The sequence below is a fragment of the Athene noctua genome, chromosome 31, assembly GCF_965140245.1.
Source record: "Athene noctua chromosome 31, bAthNoc1.hap1.1, whole genome shotgun sequence".
Taxonomy (NCBI): domain Eukaryota; kingdom Metazoa; phylum Chordata; class Aves; order Strigiformes; family Strigidae; genus Athene; species Athene noctua.
Window position 1 is genome coordinate 1,696,492 of NC_134067.1, and position 18,831 is coordinate 1,715,322.

Genomic DNA, 18,831 nt, shown 5'->3' on the forward strand with positions numbered 1-18,831 from the left:
TTTGGACTTTCTGCAGGTATAGGAGGGCCTAACATGCCCCCTCCCGGACCCTCAGGAGTTCCCCCAGGGATGCCTGGGCAGCCGCCCGGCGGCCCCCCCAAGCCCTGGCCAGAAGGTGAGACCTGGTGCTGGTGACAGGGAAGCACGAGCCCGTTAAGGGCCGGTCGTTAACGAAGTAACTGGGGGAAGTTTTGAGGGGGGGGGCGGGGAAGCCAAGGCTGGAAGGAGCTTGGTTCAAATCCTGTAAACGGTGACAGAGCTCCCTTAATCAGCGTGTCCTTCTGCTTGAGCTTGACGAGGCTTCGCGGGTGCTTTCCCGAGTTTAACGGCCTCGGGGGGGAGGTTTTGGGTTTACTTGCTGTGAAATTTATGGCGTGGTGGAGAGCTGAGCGGGCAGGCGGGGAGCTGTGCCAAAGCCGGGCCCTGCGGAGCTGCTTCCCCTCGCACAGCGGGAAGGAGCTGGGCGGAGGGGCAGGGGGGCGTGCGTGCGTGTGTCTGTTTTCCTCACCACTCTCCTGACGGGTCCGTTTAATCCCCCCAGGACCGATGGCGAACGCCGCAGCCCCCACCAGCACCCCCCAGAAGCTGATCCCTCCCCAGCCCACGGGCCGGCCCTCGCCCGCGCCGCCGGCCGTGCCCCCGGCAGCCTCGCCCGTGATGCCGCCGCAGACGCAGTCGCCGGGGCAGCCGGCCCAGCCGGCCCCCATGGTGCAGCTGCACCAGAAGCAGAACCGCATCACGCCCATCCAGAAACCCCGCGGGCTCGACCCGGTGGAAATCCTGCAGGAGAGGGAGTACAGGTGAGGGGCTGCGCCCACGGCCCCTGGGTCCGCCCGAAGGACTCCCCGTCCCGCCCCGCCGCGGGTGAACGGCCGCCGTGGGCGGGGAGCGGGGGGACCGTGTCCTCGGAGCTGCTCGGGGCAGCGCCCCAAACCTCGTCCTCCTGCTCGCCGGGGACTGTCGCCGTTTAGTGGGGACCACGGGGGGAGCCTCTGCTGCGCCGGGGGTTAGTTAATGGGGAGCTGAAGTCCCGTTAGTTAGTTAATGGGGAGCTAGTTGACAGGGAGCTGAAGGGGGGTTACTTAATGGGGAGTTAACAGGGAGCTGAAGCGGGGTTAGTTAATGGAGAGTTAGTTAACAAGGAGCTAAAGGGGGGGTTAGTTAATGGGGAGCTAAAGGGGGCTAGTTAATGGGGAGTTAGTTAACAGGGAGCTAAAGGGGGCTAGATAACAGGGAGTTAGATAACAGGGAGCTAAAGGGTGATTAGTTAATGGGGAGGTAATTAACAGGGAGCTGAAGCAGTGTTAGTTAATGGGGGGGTTAGTTACTGAGGGGTTAGTTAATGGGGAGCTAAAGGGGAGTTAGTTTAATGGAGCTAAAGCAGAGCAAGTTAGCCGAAGCCGTTAACACTCCGCGTCCCGCTGAGACGAGGCCCCACGCCCGGAGGGGAGCGGGAGCCGGTTGGTGGTGGGGTCCCCCCGCCTGCCCTGACGTCCTGTCCCCCTCTGCGCAGGCTGCAGGCTCGCATCGCTCACAGGATCCAGGAGCTGGAGAACCTGCCCGGCTCCCTGGCCGGTGACCTGAGAACCAAAGCTACCATTGAACTTAAAGCACTAAGGCTGCTTAATTTTCAGCGACAGGTAAGCTGCTGCCGACGGAAAGGCCGTTGATTAACTCGCCGTGTGCGGGGACCAGGCTGGCACGAGACTCGTGCTCTCGTAGAACTCCACGGCGTCGCCTGTGGAATTAATTCCCTTTGTTTTTTTAACCCGAATCTCTCCAAAAGCTGCGTCAGGAGGTCGTGGTGTGCATGAGGCGAGACACGGCCTTGGAAACGGCCCTGAATGCCAAGGCCTACAAGCGCAGCAAGCGGCAGTCCCTGCGCGAGGCTCGCATCACCGAGAAGCTGGAGAAGCAGCAGAAGATTGAGCAAGAGCGGAAGCGCAGGCAGAAGCACCAGGTCAGGCAGGGGCAGGCGGCTGGGGATGGCAGGGCTGAACTTCGTTAGGAAATTCCCTTTTCTCAGGGGATTAGAAAAAGATTCTCTGGGGGCTGGACGGCGGGTGTCGGTCCCTTCCAACCAAAACATTCTATTAAATACAAGAGAAATGGATCTCCCTTTGCGTTGGGTTCGATGTATTCACTCAGCACCACACCGCAGAGTCCTGACGCTGCCTGTTGCTGTTCCTCTTACCCACAGGAATACCTCAATAGCATTCTCCAGCATGCTAAAGATTTCAAGGAATACCATCGCTCCGTCACGGGCAAAATTCAAAAACTGACCAAGGCGGTGGCGACGTACCACGCCAACACGGAGCGCGAGCAGAAGAAGGAGAACGAGAGGATCGAGAAGGAGAGGATGCGCCGTTTGATGGTGAGCGGGGAGCGTGCGTGCAGGCCACGCGTCACGTGTACCTGGGGAGATGTTGCGTGTCCAGGTCGGGGCCGGTCTCACTCGGCAGGGTGTTAACGCTCCTCCCGCCGCAGGCTGAGGATGAGGAGGGATACCGCAAGCTCATCGACCAGAAGAAGGACAAGCGCTTGGCCTACCTGCTGCAGCAGACCGACGAGTACGTCGCCAACCTGACGGAGCTGGTGCGGCAGCACAAGGCCGCGCAGGTGGCCAAGGAGAAAAAGAAGAAAAAGAAAAAGAAGGTGAGTCGAAAGCGAAGCGTCACGTGGAGCAACGTCTTCATGGAGGCGCTGGTTTTGTCCTTTCCTTCGGCGCCGGGTCGCTGACAGTCATCTTCCTCCTCTTCCAGAAGGCAGAGAACGCGGAAGGGCAGACGCCGGCGATCGGACCCGATGGCGAGGTAAGCCCGGTGATCTTGTTTCACACCGTGTGTGTGGGAAACCTGGGGTTGGGGTTGGGATTTGTGTCGCCCCAGAGGGGTTCCGTGTCACAGAACCCCCCGCGAGCAGAAGGGCTTTTTGGTGACGTTTCAAATGAATTGTTCCTGTGTGAACGACGTTTGGCATCCGAATGTACCTTCCCACGCAAAGATTCTTAATTTCTGCGCTGATTTTTCAAAGCAAAATGTTAAATCTCGTCAGGTTTTGAGCTGTGTGTGTCCTCTGATGTGGTATTTCAAGCAGTCGGCCATTTTGTCCTTCCCAGTGACGGTCCTGTGGCGGGTTTGGTCTGAGCAGTTGATGCTGATGTAAACCCAAGCTTTGTTTTGAGGCAGAAAAAAATCAAAATACTGACTTTATTCCCCAGCCGCTGGACGAGACGAGCCAAATGAGTGACCTCCCTGTCAAAGTGATCCACGTGGAGAGCGGCAAGATCCTCACCGGCACCGACGCCCCGAAGGCCGGGCAGCTGGAGGCCTGGCTGGAGATGAACCCTGGGTGAGTGCTGGGGGAGCCACGGCTGCAGATTTGCTCTGGGCCCCCCCTGCCCCTGACGGGCAGCACACGGCGGGGAGCTCCGGATGCTCAGTGTGGGATCGGCGGGGAGGGAAGCGCTGGCGGGTCGGGAAGGGAGGATTTCCTCAGCCTCCCAAAACGATGTGGGAAGGGCTCAGCGGGGTCCCGGGCACGGCTCGTGGACACCTGCGCCTTCCCGAGAGCTCCTGCAAAAACTTGAACTAAGCAAGGGCAAAAAATAAACAAATAAACCTTTTATTTTTTAAATAAACACCAATAACAAAGTCTGAGTTTTGAAGCAAGGGCTTCTAGAACCGCGCTGATCTCGTGCTGGGTGTTGAGCTGCTGGTAGCAGATTTGTAATTAAATATTAATATTTGTATTTAATTAGGTATGAAGTAGCTCCGCGATCTGACAGTGAAGAAAGTGGGTCAGAAGAGGAGGAGGAGGTAAGGAGAAACACCACCAGTCTCCCTAATTCTTGTCTGAAAGATTTTTGAGAGAACAACAAACAGCCGTAGGTGCCGCTCACCTCAGTAGTTACTTTTTCCAGCACAAATAAGTGTATTTAGAATAAATCCCGAAAAAAACGTTTAAATAAAGCGAGCGGCAGCGAGGAGGTGGCGCGCTCACTTCGTTAGCTGCCCCTTTTTCTTCCCAAATGATTTCTCACATAACTCTCTGGACGTCCGGCAGTGAACAGCTCCTGGTGGGCTCCCTCTCGGCGAGCGGAGGCGCCTGCGCAGCCTCAGTCCGCAGCCAGCGGCTTCCCCGGGGGGTTTTTGAAGCTAAGGGGGACTTTGAAGTTCATGATGGGTTTTCGTTCTCAGTAGGAAATGATGTTTTCTGTACCTGAGTGGATAAATAGTGTTGTTGGAATTAGGCTGGGTAGGAAGGCTGTTTTGACAGCGTCTGTGATGGTTGGTGGGAAGTTTTTTGAGGTTTTTGATAGGAGTTGGAATAGTATCAGTGTGAGCAGTGTGGAGAAGCTTAGTAGTGCGGTCTCCATTACTTCTACTTGGATTTACACCAAGATGGGTGCTTCCTAAGACCAGTGGATTACTGTTATCCTTTAAAAGTGGGTTTAAGGAGGCTGAGGTTTTAAACTCAGATACACAAATTAGCAGTTCTTGTTGGTTAAACCTCCCCTCAGGCAGGTAGGAAGGGTTTGACTTCTATATTTAGGATCACAGTCTAATGTTTGGGTTGAAACTATACTTGCACAGTAGGGTTCTGGAGATTAGTTCTGGTTTGGGGATTAGGAGGAGGAGGGGGGTGATAAGGAGTGTTATTAGGAGGTTTTGAGGGGGTTTGGGGCTGTCCGGTGCCCTCGTCCGCAGGCTGGGTTGCTCCTCAGCGCGGCCAAGCAGGTTTTGCTGCTGTATAAAGGAGACGCAGCAGCTTTGTGCTCAGGCTTTGTGTCTCCTGGCAGGAGGAGGAAGAGGAGCAACCTCAGCCCGCCCAGCCTGCTCTGCCTGTGGAGGAGAAGAAAAAGATCCCAGATCCGGACAGTGATGATGTTTCAGAAGTGGATGCCAGACACATTATCGAGTGAGCCCTGGTGCTGCGGCACACGTCGGCCGCTTCGGAGCCGTTTCCCTGAGCCCTGCGGGCCTTGTGCCTTCCCTGAGCCTCGCTTAGTGCCCGGCTTTAGAGAGCAGGCTGGTCAGAATGAGACCCGATGACAGAATCCCAGAATCATCCGGGTTGGAAAAGCCCTTGAAGCTCCTCCAGTGCCACCATGACCCTCACCCTGACCCTTCCCAACTCCCCCAGATCCCTCAGCGCTGGCTCAGCCCGACTCTCCAACCTCCCCAGGATCCCGGGGACTCCCCCCTGCCCTGGGCAGCCCATTCCAACGCCCAACAGCCCCTTCTGCACAGAAATCCTTCCTCAGAGCCAGCCTGACCCTGCCCTGGGCAGCTTGAGGCCATTCCCTCGGGGCCTGGCGCTGGGGCCTTGGCTCCAGAGACTCATCCCCCCTCTCTGCCCCCTCCTGGCAGGGAGTTGCAGAGGGCCAGGAGGTCTCCCCTCAGCCTCCTCTTCTCCAGACTGAACCCCCCCAGTTCCCCCAGCCGCTCCCCAGCAGACCTGTGCTCCAGACCCTGCCCCAGCTCCGTTGCCCTTCTCTGGCCACGCTCGAGTCATTCAATGGCCTTTTTGGGGTGAGGGGCCCAAAACAACACACTCATCGCGGAGTGGATTTGGCTTGTGTTAGGAAAATTCACCCCCTCAGGACTGGTGGGGTTCCCCAGTTTTCTCCAAAGGGATCATCTTTCTCATCTCTGGGGTTTTTTTTGTTTTTTTCCCCCCCCAGGAACGCTAAGCAGGACGTTGATGATGAGTACGGGGTGTCTCAAGCTCTGGCGCGGGGCCTGCAGTCCTACTACGCCGTGGCCCACGCCGTCACCGAGCGGGTGGACAAGCAGTCCACGCTGATGGTCAACGGGGTGCTCAAGCAGTACCAGGTGAGGGGCTGTGGGGGAGGAACACTGCTCCTGGCAGGATTCACGGGAGGCACCGGGCTGCGCCGGGATGCTCCTGGCAGCAAGAAACAGGAGCCGGTGTGTCTGGTGCAAGATAACGAGCCGGGGTCACTCGCCGCTTAAAACAAAGAGCGTATGCATGGCCCTGGGAGGAGCAAGTACATTAATGCCTGCAGCTGGCTTTAAATAATTAAAAAGAGATCATTAACAGTGTATAGAGAGCTCATCTATGTAACACAGAAGACGCAGGTCCTGACAAGCAGCTGACCACGAGCTGGCAGTGTGCCCGGGTGGCCAAGAAAGCCAACGGCACCCTGGCTTGTATCAGCAGTAGTGTGGCCAGCAGGAGCAGGGAGGTGACAGTCCCCCTGTGCTCTGCACTGGTGAGGCCACACCTGGAGGGTTGGGTCCAGGTTTGGGCACCTCAATCCCAGAGAGATCTCGAGGGGCTGGAGCGAGGGCAGAGGAGGGCAACGAGGCTGGGGAGGGGCTGGAGAATCAATCCTGTGAGGAGGCAGGGCAGGAGCTGGGAGTGTTCGGTGTGAGGAGGAGGAGGCTGAGGGGAGCCCTCATCCCTCTCTGCAGCTCCTGACAGGACATTGCAGAGAGGCTGGGGCTGGGCTCTGCTCCCAGGGGATCAGGGACAGGACAAGAGGGAACGGCTGGAAACTGCCCCAGGGGAGGGTCAGGCTGGGCAGGAGGAGAAAATGTTTCCCAGCAAGAGTGGTCAGAGAGTGGAACAGGCTGCCCAGGGAGGGGGGAGTCCCCATCCCTGGGGGGTTTAAGGGTCATTGGGATGAGCTGTGAGGGGATGTGGGGTAGGGGAGAACTTTATAGAGTCGGGCTGAGGGTTGGACTCGATGACCCCGAGGGGCTTTTCCATCCTGAATGATTCTGGGGTTCTGTGATTCCTCCGCATGCAGTCCCATGTTTTTCACCCCCGCATCCCTCCTTCCCATAGATCAAGGGTCTGGAGTGGCTGGTGTCCCTGTACAACAACAACCTGAACGGCATCTTGGCAGATGAGATGGGCCTGGGCAAAACCATCCAGACCATCGCTTTAATCACATACCTCATGGAGCACAAGCGCATCAACGGGCCCTTCCTCATCATCGTCCCTCTCTCGTAAGTGCCGTGCCCGAAGTCCCCGCCCCTGTCACACAGAAAATGGCGTCACCCGGTTTTTACCATTTATTTTTTTTCCTTTTTTTTCCCCCCAGAACTCTGTCGAATTGGGCGTACGAGTTTGACAAATGGGCCCCTTCCGTGGTGAAGGTCTCGTACAAGGCAAGTACTGGTGTTAGTTTTGTACGCACCCGCCGGGCTCCTTCGGCCGCTCGTTTCGGGAGGATCCCCTGGAGGCCCAGTTGCCTTTTCCTCCTTCCAGCCAAACAGTGTTTCCGTTATCCCAGGGGAGCTGGGACGATTCCTGGCACCAAATCAATGAAACCCACATTTATTTTTAATTCCTTAATGGCAGAAGGAATCCAGCTGCTACCATCTGCACGAACGCTCTCGCTGCCTTTCTGTGACTGGAACAATCGGGCCGTGTTGATGACAACTGCTCCCCCTGCCTCTCTTCTCCTGGAAATTATCTTCTGGTTTAACATTTCTGTTTGAAATTCTCTCTCCAGGGCTCTCCAGCAGCAAGACGGGCATTCGTACCTCAGCTCCGAAGCGGGAAATTCAATGTCTTGCTCACTACATATGAATATATCATCAAAGATAAGCACATCCTGGCCAAGGTGAGTCCCGCCGGCGGCAGCGGCTCCCTCTTGGGTGTCACTTGGGCCGCGGCCTCGCTGTTTCCGTGGGCACAGACGTCACGGAGATGGGCCCTGTCAGAAAAATCCTCCTGTTTTAAGTGAGGTTTTTATCTCTGGAGCTGCTCATCCTTACATGGAGGGAGACAACAAGCTGCTGCTTACCCTCCACAGCCAGAACTGGCATAGAATTCTTGGTGTTTCTGGCTGCCTGTCCTGCAACACAGCAAATGTTTTGTTTTTTCCCTTTTAATAAAGCAATTCATCAGACAGTGATTATCAGAACTCCCACAAGATCGTCGCTGCCCTCGGGCAAAGGGGGTTTTTTAACCTTGTGTCAGCCATGGGGTGAAGGTCAGCTGTCGAGGCTGCCCCTGGGCTGGGGAGCTTGCACGGGTTGAGGCACACGGGCTGTGCCCCACGTCCAAAGCCGAGTTGGGCGGGTTTAACCTCACCCGGGGTTCGTTCTGCAGCGCCGTGCGCCTCGGTGGCGGGGCCTGCCCGGGCTGTAAGATGTGCCAAAGCTGATCTGTCTCCCCTTAACCCGGCACGGCCTCCAAGGGAACCATTTTCCCTCCGTATCGAGGAGAGTTTGATGTGTTTATGGCCAAAAAGCCCTGCGGTTCCCCGGCGTCGGGCTCTGTCAGTCAGCTCTTTGGTGTCAGCACTCTTCCTCCCTCCCCGCTGCTTCCGTGTCTGTCTCTGAGCTGGACACACGACGTGCTCCTGACGGGAGCTCTTCCCATCCATGGGTTCTCTCCGGGATGCCTCCGGAGGGGCCGGTGGGGTTCCCCGGTCCCAGCCGGAGCTTGGCGAAGGTTCTGTGGGGCAGAGTGCTCACCCACGCCACGCTCCTCCCTCCCGCAGATCCGTTGGAAGTACATGATCGTGGACGAGGGCCACCGCATGAAGAACCACCACTGCAAGCTCACCCAGGTCCTCAACACACACTACGTGGCCCCGCGCCGTCTGCTGCTGACAGGCACCCCGCTGCAAAACAAGCTCCCCGAGCTGTGGGCCCTGCTCAATTTCCTCCTGCCCACCATTTTCAAGAGCTGCAGCACCTTTGAGCAGTGGTTTAACGCTCCTTTCGCCATGACGGGAGAAAAGGTAACGGCAGGGAGCCAGGTGGTGGCTCTTGGGGGGGGTCAGGGCGGCCGCCAGGCGTTTTGGGTGGTTTGTCTGTGCAAACGCTCACAAAAGTCTCCTGAATTCCCACTCCCGGGGTGTGGAGCACAGCCCTGGGACACGTCGTTTCTTTGGGGTGGGTTTTAGTGGAAAACTGAAAAATAGGGAGCGTTAGTTGAGGACTAAAGGGGGTAGGGGAACGGTTGTGCTGTCGCTGAGGTATCTGAGTGCTGGTGGGAGGAGCTGGTCGGGTTTGACGCCGTCGTTAGCAGCTCTGGAGCTGTTTGAGGTGATTCCCTGTTGGATCGGGGCAGCTGAGGTTTCACAGCACAGAAGCTCGACGATAAACAAGCCCAAACTTAAAAAAAAAAAAAAACAAAAACAGCACAGAATGATCAGATCACAATGATTCACATCAAAGAGCCTTCTGGTGTCCCAGCGCCATGCGTGGGGGTTCCCTGAGCCTGGGAATGTCGCCGCCCTCGAGGGGTGCTGAGGGTAGGAACTCCCCCGGGGTAACAGTTCCCTTTCCTGGCCACGCAGGTGGACCTGAACGAAGAAGAAACCATCCTGATCATTCGGCGTTTGCACAAAGTGCTGCGCCCCTTCCTCCTGCGCAGGCTGAAGAAGGAAGTAGAAGCGCAGCTGCCTGAAAAGGTAACGGTGGGGGGGAACCACCCCGCACGTCCCCCGGCTCGGCAGCTGCGTCAGGAGCTCTGGGGAGGGGGGTCTGGGTGGAATCATCTGAGAACAGGGGCTCTCAGGGGTCCCCCCAGGTGTTGGAAGGGGATGGCTCAGAAGGAGCTGGCATCTCAGGGTGGTGGTGGGCAGTTTGGAGGGGCTGCTGGGGAATTAATTCACCTCTCCCGGGTCCTTGCAGGTGGAGTACGTGATCAAGTGCGACATGTCCGCCCTGCAGCGCGTCCTCTACAGGCACATGCAGGCCAAGGGGGTGCTGCTCACCGACGGCTCCGAGAAGGACAAAAAGGTCAGGGAGTGGGGCTGGAATCGCCTCCGGGGGTGGGGGGGGTCTGTTCTGTGTCTGTCCCCAGCGGCTGCGACAGCAGATAAAGCAAAAAAACTCCTTTTACAAGCGAAGCAGCAAGTCCTGGAGGGATGGGGTTGGGGTGGGGGGCAACCCTGTGCTGGCCAGGAAGCCCCCGGAGGCCACTGATTTGTTTTTCAAAGCCATCAGAAAACCAAAACCATTAAAAAATAACAAAGATACTTTGATCTGAACTAAAAGCTGGAGGTGAAAAATTCTTCATTCTTCAGCTCTGTTCCCCCTCCCACCCCACCCGAGCAGCCTTTGCTCCTCAGACTCCTCAAGGTGACTTTAACATCTGTATTAACACCTTGAACTTGGCCCCTCGCTGACTGGGGAGGGCCCAGCTGCCCACCCAGGTGCTCCTGCTCCGGGGCTGCGAACCCCTATCTAAATACTCCCAGAATATTCCTTGGCTCCACCTGGTCCAGTAAAAAGAGTTAAAAAAAAAAAAAAAAAAAAAATTCAGATTTCTCACCTCCCGTCTCGTTTGCGCAGGGCAAAGGTGGTACAAAAACCTTAATGAACACGATCATGCAGCTGCGGAAGATCTGTAACCACCCCTACATGTTCCAGCACATCGAGGTAACGCTGGCGCGGGGCGGTCTCTGAAAATGCACAAAAACTGTCCCGTCCCTCCCCAAAACGGAGAGAAACCGAACGGCTCCTCCGCGGCTGCGGCACGGCCCCAGCGTTAACGCTCCTGCTGCTCGGCCGACGTCGCCCCCGAAACGCTCCTTCTCGCATCCAAAACGGTGCAAAATCTGGGCGAACTGGGATGAAGGGATGTCACCCAAAAAGAGCGAGGCCGGGCTCGGCCCTTGGGACTGATCTTTTTGGACACAACCTCCCCGCGGCGGCAGCGTGGTGCTGCCCGGCACTGAGCCGACCTCAGAAAACTGCTCCAGTCCCCCCCCACTGTCACCAGTCCCTCTGGCCTGGCCCTGGGGACCAGATCTCTTTTAGGGCAGTTCCAGGAAATTTTTTTTTTGGGGGGGGGGGGGGGGGGTGGGGGTGGCGTTTATCAGTGTACAAGGATGATTTCTGACATCGTATTTTCTCTTTCGGTTTGCAGGAATCCTTTTCCGAGCACCTGGGGTTCACAGGCGGTATCGTGCAGGGGTAAGTGGGGTGTTTTAGGGTGAGAAGTTGGGGGTATTTGTGGCTTTTCCACGTGAGGCGGTTTATTGCTGCGCAGTACACGACCCTGACGTGAGGCAGACACCGGGTTTTTAGTGCCAAATCCTGATTTCCCTCTTCTTTTCCCTCCCAGGCTGGATCTGTACCGTGCCTCGGGTAAATTTGAACTTTTGGACAGAATCCTCCCCAAACTGCGAGCCACCAACCACAAAGTCCTGCTCTTCTGCCAGATGACCTCCCTCATGACCATCATGGAAGATTATTTTGCTTATCGCGGATTCAAATACCTCAGGCTGGACGGTGAGTGCCCCCGGGGTGTGGGGACGGCAGCTGCCCCCTCCCCGTTACGGCGAGGATAAACCCCTCGTGGGGGGGCCGGGCGGCGAGGTAAGCTCCTCCGGGGTCACCCCCCTGGTGAGGAGAATCCGTCTGAAGGCAAGCGGCGTGTTGTAAAACGATGAACCCTGCTTGGCCTAAAGCCAGAGACCCCGCAGGACGCCAGACAAAAGTGCAGCCTTTGAGTTTTAGACCTCGGCCCCGGCTGCTGCTTCCGTCACAGATTTTGGTTTTAAATTCAGCCCATCTCTTTAATTCTGCTCTTCAATTCCAGAGCCATGAGGGATGCTGTTGAGGGCCAGGCGGCCTATAGCGTTAATAAAATAACATAAATATAAATTAGTGAGTTGGATTCCATGTGTAAGTCAAGGCCTGCAGCTCAGCCTGTGCCCAAATCTAATTTAGTAGAAAACTGAAGCCAATTTCCCGTTTTCGGTTGGAATAAGCCACCGAATACCCGTGTGGATGCCCACGAGGCCTGTGCAGCCCCAAACCCTCTTTGCTGGCAAAGAGTGGCGCCAACTCATTAGAGAACCGAGCCCTGAGAGGGTGACGTGCAAGACGGGGCCGAAGCAGCTCCTGAATCCCAGGTCTCTCCCTTCCAGCCGGTCTCCGGCAGCTCTTTGCTGCTCCGGTTGTGGCATAAAGGTGAAACCCCCGAGCGTGAGCGTCTCCGAGGGCTCCCCGCCCAGCGGGGGGAGCTCACCCCGCGCCCCAGCGCAGCCTCGGGCCTCCGGGGGCCCTTTCTGGAGCCCCATCTCTACCGAGAGCGGGAGGAGGATGGTTCTGGGGGGGCGGATGGGCAGGAGGAGAGGCCTGAGCTCAGTCTCCTGTTGCCGCCCAACAACCCCGGCCCCAAATCGCCCGGTGCCGCTGTCCCGAGCGCCGGGACGTCTCCGGATCCGCTCCTGGACAGCGCCGACGCCGCCTCAGGCCAGTGGCCCCTGCCCACCTTTGCCGTTCCTCTCCCTTTCATCCTTTTTCTCATGTCTTTCTCCCAAAAGCAGCTGCACACCCCCGCCCTGCCCTGCTATGGCAGCTTCCACCGGGCGCCCGCCCAGGCTCTCCCTTCCCCGGCGTTCCAGCCGGCAAGGTCTCGCTTCCCGAAGCGCCGGCTGCGGCGCGCGCGACCCGGGGCAGGTGTAACCCTCCTCTCTGTTTCCAGGGACCACGAAGGCAGAGGACCGGGGCATGTTGTTAAAGACTTTCAATGAGCCGGGCTCCGAGTACTTCATTTTCTTGCTGAGCACTCGGGCCGGCGGGCTGGGTCTGAACCTCCAGTCTGCCGATACTGTGATTATCTTTGACAGCGACTGGAATCCTCACCAGGTAAAAAAACCAACCAACCAACCCAAAAACCACACCAAAAACAAAACCAAAAAACCAAAACAAAAAGCGAGCAAAACGGATGGAGAAGACGGCTCCGTCCCTGTGCGTGCCTCGAAGAGCACCGCGCTCGCTCTCGAGCGTCAGCACCTCCCCGGGACACGCAGCCGGTGCTGGCAGCCCGGCCTGACGACGAAGACCCTCCGTCCGTCCGTCCGCTGCGGCGGCGTAGCCACGTTTCCCATACAAGAGCTGGCGGCGTGGTCTTGGCAAGAACCCGGGCGTTCGCCCTCCCGGCTTGGTTCTGGCGGGTGAGGCAGGCTGGAGGAAAAGCCGAGAGTCCCGCCCTGCTGCGGCGAAACAAATCTTGTGCTGGCAGGAAAGATTTAACGATTCTCTCTGCCAGCAGCCGGGGCCGCAGAGCTCCCCCCCTCCTCCTCCTCCTCCTCCTCCCAGCACGAGTCGAGGCGTCGAGCCTCCGCCGTCCTGCGAGCCAGCAGACAGCCGCAGGCACACTCCCGGTGACAAGCCGTCACCCGTCTGTCCCCAAATTGTGGCTGCGATCGTCCCCGTGGTCATTTATTTTTTTTACTCCCCGCGCACGCTCGGTCTCCCGAGGAGAGAGCGCCCAGCAGTACTGACGGTTCCCGTTAACAGCCGTAGTCCTCAAGGATCGCTGAGGGTGCTACCCGCGTCCCCCCCTGCCCCCCCCCCGTGATTTTTGAGGATAAAAGCGCATTTTCTCCCGGCGGGAGCCGGCTGTAAATCCCTCGACAAACGATGCGCCCTTCCCCGGCAGGACCTGCAGGCGCAGGACCGCGCGCACCGCATCGGGCAGCAGAACGAAGTGCGCGTTCTCCGGCTCTGCACCGTCAACAGCGTGGAGGAGAAGATCCTGGCCGCCGCCAAATACAAGCTGAATGTTGATCAGAAGGTTATCCAAGCCGGCATGTTTGACCAGAAATCCTCGAGCCACGAGCGAAGAGCCTTCCTCCAGGCCATCTTGGAGCATGAGGAGCAGGACGAGGTAAGGGGCAGCGCAGGCAGCTTCCTCCTACTCCAGAGCGCGGATGGCGAACGTGTGGCTGGCTTGGCTCCCCGGCTCTGTGCGTCCTCGAGGCCAAGGGCGTGGGGGCTAGAAGGAAAAAAAAAAAAAAAAAAAAAGGAGCATGAACACTTTGTTTCTATTTGAAGTGAATTTTTAGCGTCGGTGAAAGGTGCCGGATTGACAGCCCTGGAGACTGAAGTCCTCTATTTATCCACAGAACAGATACAGCGCGGGCAGCGGCAGTGGCAGTGCAAGCTTCCCCCACACTGCCTCAACCCTGTGCCTGAACGCTGAGTTGGAGGAACCACCTCTAAAGGTGAGAGGGGTTGTTCAGTCTCCACGCCCATTCAATCCTCGGCCTTGCTGCTGAGACTGCCAACGCACGTGCCCGCTCTGCCGGCGATCTTTGCACCGCGGATAACCTGTCCGCTAGAAACTGGACTGTGAGGCCACCCAAAAATAAAATAAAATAAAATAAAAATAAAAAAAACCACATCTTTCACGGGCAACCGAACAAGCGTCGGATGGTAACGATGTTCGGTGCTGTGCTCCGAGCGGACGAACTGCCGCGCCGCCCTTCTCTCGCCATTGAATCGGGGATTTGAAATCTTGCAGGAAGAAGACGAAGTTCCCGACGACGAAACCGTCAACCAGATGATTGCGCGGCACGAAGAGGAGTTTGACCTTTTCATGGTGAGCATGGCACAGGCTTGCAGAGGAGGAGTGGTGCCCGCTGTTCTTCCGAGTTAGCAGCTAAAACGGTCTCTCTAACAGAAATCAGCTGAGAGGGCTTAACGAAGCCGTGACTCGTTCAACAGGTAAAACCAAACCGTAGAGCAGGGGCTCAGTCAGGACGCTGCCGGCTGCGGTAAGGGATGAGCTTGGGGGCAGGTGGAGGAGAGGGGCTGAGCCTCAGGCTCTGCTCCCACTGCAGGAAGGAGAACAGGGCCGGGCGGAGAGAGCCTGTGTCCCCGAGCCTAAAAAAAACCCCAAACAAAAATATTTCCCCACCTAAAAGAGCTCTGGCCTGAGAAAATGGCCGGAGGTGGGAGGAGGAACAGTTAAAATGGAGGAGAGGCTCCTTGTGCAGGAGCCCCCGGACACTGAGCCCCGAGGGGGGGTCGGCGGGGCCGCTGGCAGACCCGCCGCAGACGGGGTGTTCCGGCGGGGCCGGGTGTCTCTCGCCCTGAGCTCGCGTCTCCCCCGCACCGGGGCCGGCGCACCCGTAACCTCCGCGCCGGCCCCGCGCTCCCCGAGGGGCTTCGGCAGCCCCACAAGCGGCCGGCGGAGAGCGGGGAGCTCCCCGGTGCCACAGCCGCCTCACCCAGACCCGCCGTGCCGCCTCCCGGCGAGCGCCTCTTCCCCGCTTGTGGCCGTGGGGTTTTATTTTGACGCAGCCTCTACCGAGCTGCGGGGAGCCGGTAGCTACCGAACCCCTCCAGCTCCTCGCCGTGGCTCCTCTGGCCACGCGTGTCCCCGGTGTCACCGCGGCTCGGATCTCCCCGAGCCCCGTCTCCAGGCCGTGCGGTTCGTGCTCCTCCGAGGACGCCCCGAGGTGTCGGGGACGTGGTGGTGGCCGCCCGCCCGCTGCCGCAGTTCTGCCGGCAGCCCCCTGGCGAATCCCTCTTCTTCCAGCGCATGGACCTGGACCGCAGGCGGGAGGAGGCACGAAACCCCAAGCGCAAACCGCGCCTGATGGAGGAGGACGAGCTGCCATCTTGGATCATCAAGGACGATGCTGAAGTGGAGAGGTTGACGTGTGAGGAAGAGGAGGAAAAGATGTTTGGGCGAGGCTCACGGCACCGCAAGGAGGTGGACTACAGCGACTCGCTGACGGAGAAGCAGTGGCTCAAGGTATACATGGTACAGCATCGTTCTCCAATCGTTCACAAACCTTGGGTGGGTCCCTCGGCACCGGCACAAACACCCGGGGCCACCTTGCACTGCGCGCTTAAAGCCGCGGAGCTCCCGAAAGCGGCTTCGGTTCGAGCCAAAAGCACGGCCTGGCCACGAGCGTCCCCCTTCCCCAAGCCCGAGGCACCTGTGCACGGCCCCGCGCCGTAGCCAAGGGTCGCTCCTAACGAGGCTGAGCGGCCTCTAGCCTTGCTGTGAGGAGGAGGAGGAGGAGGAAGGAGATGCAAAGGCAGATATGAGGCCGATGCATCGAGCTCCCCGGGCTGGAGAGGCTCCCGGCCTCGCACCCACCCTCTCCAGGGCCTCTTTTCGCCCCATCCCACAATCACTGGGTTTGGTGAGCGCCCTCCACCATCGCCCCGAAGCCGTCCCCGTGGCCCAGCCTTCGAGCGGGGCCCCACAGAGCCCCCCCAGTTCCCCCAATCCCAGCCCCGTGGCTTTGGGAAGCCGCTCGCCGCAGCCCTGGCAGGGACGTCCCCGGCCCCCCTCCAGCAACCCCCCCGCGCCGTGCTAGCAGCTCCTGTTTTCCTCCCCCGGGCAGGCGATCGAGGAGGGGACGCTGGAGGAGATCGAGGAGGAGGTGCGCCAGAAAAAATCCTCCCGTAAACGGAAGCGGGACACGGATGTCGGCTCCGCCACCCCCACCACCAGCACCCGCAGCCGGGATAAGGACGATGATAGCAAAAAGCAGAAAAAACGCGGCAGGCCGCCGGCGGAAAAACTCTCCCCCAACCCTCCCAACCTCACCAAAAAAATGAAGAAGATCGTGGACGCCGTCATCAAGTACAAAGACAGGTAAGAGGAGCCGGGGCCCGAACCCCGGCAGCGCCACCGCTGCATCCCCGCGGCTCTCGGGCGCCGCCGGAGGATCTGACAGAGCCACGTGCGCATCCAGCTGGCAGCTTCCCTGGGATTAATTAATTAATTAGGCTGCCACAGGCGGTTTTGCCGCCAACTGGGGGTGATCCGAGGCCTGGCTCGTGCGTGGCGTGGCCGTAGCCTACAACAAGCCATCGGTTTCTTGGTGGCCTGGTGGCACGAGGAGGAGGAGGGCTGGGCGGGGGCTGCTCGGCGCGGGGGCCACTCGCCGGGGCCGGCCGCTCGCCGCTGACGCCCGGTTTCTCTTTGCAGTAGCAGTGGACGGCAGCTCAGCGAAGTTTTCATCCAGCTGCCGTCCCGCAAGGAGCTGCCCGAGTACTACGAGCTCATCCGCAAACCCGTCGACTTCAAAAAAATCAAGGTAACGTCACCCAAACCGCCCCGTGCCTCCACTCGCCGTGGAACAAACGGTGTCCCGGGGTGGGGAGGGGGGGTGCCACGCCAAGCCCCTCGTTACCGGTAACGAGCCCTGACCCCTCCCTCCCCGCAGGAGCGAATCCGCAACCACAAGTACCGGAGCCTCAACGACCTGGAGAAGGACGTGATGCTGCTCTGCCAGAACGCCCAGACCTTCAACCTCGAGGGCTCTCTGGTAAGGCCCGCGGGGCGATGCGGGGCGGAGCGGGACAGGCAGCGCTCGGCTCCTTCCCGCCCCCCCCTCACCCCGGTGCTCCCCCCGCCCCCAGATCTACGAGGACTCCATCGTCCTCCAGTCCGTCTTCACCAGCGTGCGGCAGAAAATCGAGAAGGAGGAGGAGAGCGAAGGCGAGGACAGCGAGGAGGAGGAGGAAGGAGAAGAGGAAGGATCCGAGTCTGAGTGTGAGCAGCCTGCGGGGATGGGGGGGCGGGGGGGGGGGCTGGGGGGGGTATTTGGGGCGCCAGGGCCTCCCCCCTCCGGCGGGGCAGGGCCGGCAGCGTGCCTGGGGGAAGCGCACGCTGCCCACGCGCTGCCCCGGGGACCGCGGGGACGCCGGTGCGGGGGGGGGGATCGGGGAGGGGCCCCCGGTGTGGGGGTGCCCCCGGTGTGGGGGTGCCGCTCTGACCCCGTCTCTCCCACCCCTCCCTGCCCCCCCAGCTCGCTCGGTCAAGGTGAAGATCAAGCTGGGGCGGAAGGAGAAGGCGCAGGACCGGCTCAAGGGCCGCCGGCGCACCAGCCGCGGCGCCCGCGCCAAGCCCGTGGTCAGCGACGACGACAGCGAGGAGGAGCAGGAGGAGGTAACGCCCGGCCCCACACCCCCCTCTGCCCCCCAGCTCCTGCCTCTTGCCCCCCAGCTCCTTCCCCCTGCCCCCAACCCCTCATTCTGCCCCCAACCCCTCATTCTGCCCCCAACCCCTCATTCTGCCCCCAACCCCTCATTCTGCCCCCAAACCTCTTCCTTCCATCCCAGACTCCTCATTGCCCTTAAACTGTCCCTTCCTGCCCCCCCAACTCGTTCCTCTGCCCCCCCAACTCGTTCCTCTGCCCCCCCAACTCGTTCCTCTGCCCCCCCAACTCGTTCCTCTGCCCCCCCAACTCGTTCCTCTGCCCCCCCAACTCGTTCCTCTGCCCCCCCAACTCGTTCCTCCTGTCTCCAAGCCTTTCTTTCTGCCCCCCAAAACTCCTTCCCTCAACCCCCCAACCTCTTATTCTGCCCCTAAATCCTCCCCTTCCCCCCCAGCTCCTCCCTTCTGCCCCCCAATCCCCTCATTCTGCCCCCCAACCTTCCCTCTTGCCCCCCCAAACCCCCGCCTCCCCCCTCACCTCTCCTCCCTCCCTGCAGGATCGCTCCGGCAGCGGCACCGAAGACGACTAAAACCGCCCTCCCCGCGCCTGGGGGCTCCCGGCGCCGCGTCCTCCCCCCCCAAACGCCCCCATTTTCCCCCTTTTCCCCCCCCCCCGTAGCACTACCGGGCAGCCCAGGCCGTAGTTCCACCCTCCAGTCAACAAAAACCTCCGTATTTATACTGCGAGAGCCGCCCCCCCCGGCCCCGCCGCCCCCCCCTTCCGCTGGGATGGTGGTGGTGGGCGACCCCCCCCCCCGCCCCTCACCCTCCTGGGTTGGGTTTATAGGTTGTTTGGGTTTTGTTTTTTTTTTTTTTTTAATTTTTTTTCTTGGGTTTTTTTTGGTGGTCACCGCAGACACAGGATCAGGCCCCGCCGCGGCAGGGGGGAGCGCGGTGCCCCCCCTCCACAGTTTCCGCCCCCCCTCCCTCCCCTGTCCCCTCTCCCCGCGCCGGTCGATGTCACTGGATTTGGAGCAGTTTCAATAAATTAAACCGACGGGACCGGGGCTGCCTCCTCGCCTCTCTCCTCGCCGCTGGGGGGGTGTCGCCGCTCGCGAGGGGCGGGGGGGGGGGGGCACCGGTGAGGGGGGTTGTGACCCCTCAACCGTCACCTGCGACCCCGCGGTGCCGCAG

At 59.6% G+C, this 18,831-nt stretch overlaps 1 protein-coding gene across 8 annotated transcripts in view; it reads left to right on the forward strand.

Annotated features, from left to right (window-relative positions):
* SMARCA4 (SWI/SNF related BAF chromatin remodeling complex subunit ATPase 4) overlaps window positions 1–18,794 on the forward strand; it is a 28,486-nt gene extending 9,692 nt beyond the window's left edge. Inside the window, exons 6-36 of one of the 8 annotated variants that reach the window (XM_074929907.1) lie at window positions 17–115; window positions 542–800; window positions 1,514–1,640; window positions 1,787–1,960; window positions 2,201–2,374; window positions 2,488–2,655; window positions 2,763–2,813; window positions 3,221–3,351; window positions 3,761–3,818; window positions 4,802–4,920; window positions 5,687–5,837; window positions 6,817–6,980; window positions 7,076–7,142; window positions 7,490–7,600; window positions 8,486–8,728; window positions 9,290–9,403; window positions 9,627–9,734; window positions 10,290–10,376; window positions 10,867–10,913; window positions 11,065–11,231; window positions 12,433–12,596; window positions 13,393–13,620; window positions 13,859–13,957; window positions 14,257–14,334; window positions 15,277–15,504; window positions 16,097–16,350; window positions 16,687–16,795; window positions 16,925–17,026; window positions 17,121–17,253; window positions 17,510–17,649; window positions 18,195–18,794. In XM_074929907.1, coding sequence (XP_074786008.1) covers window positions 17–115; window positions 542–800; window positions 1,514–1,640; window positions 1,787–1,960; window positions 2,201–2,374; window positions 2,488–2,655; window positions 2,763–2,813; window positions 3,221–3,351; window positions 3,761–3,818; window positions 4,802–4,920; window positions 5,687–5,837; window positions 6,817–6,980; window positions 7,076–7,142; window positions 7,490–7,600; window positions 8,486–8,728; window positions 9,290–9,403; window positions 9,627–9,734; window positions 10,290–10,376; window positions 10,867–10,913; window positions 11,065–11,231; window positions 12,433–12,596; window positions 13,393–13,620; window positions 13,859–13,957; window positions 14,257–14,334; window positions 15,277–15,504; window positions 16,097–16,350; window positions 16,687–16,795; window positions 16,925–17,026; window positions 17,121–17,253; window positions 17,510–17,649; window positions 18,195–18,227 — 4,187 coding nt within the window. In that variant the 3' untranslated portion in view covers window positions 18,228–18,794. The other 7 variants (XM_074929908.1, XM_074929909.1, XM_074929910.1 and 4 more) reach the window with 7 other exon arrangements.
* Window positions 18,795–18,831: the final 37 nt, after the last annotated feature.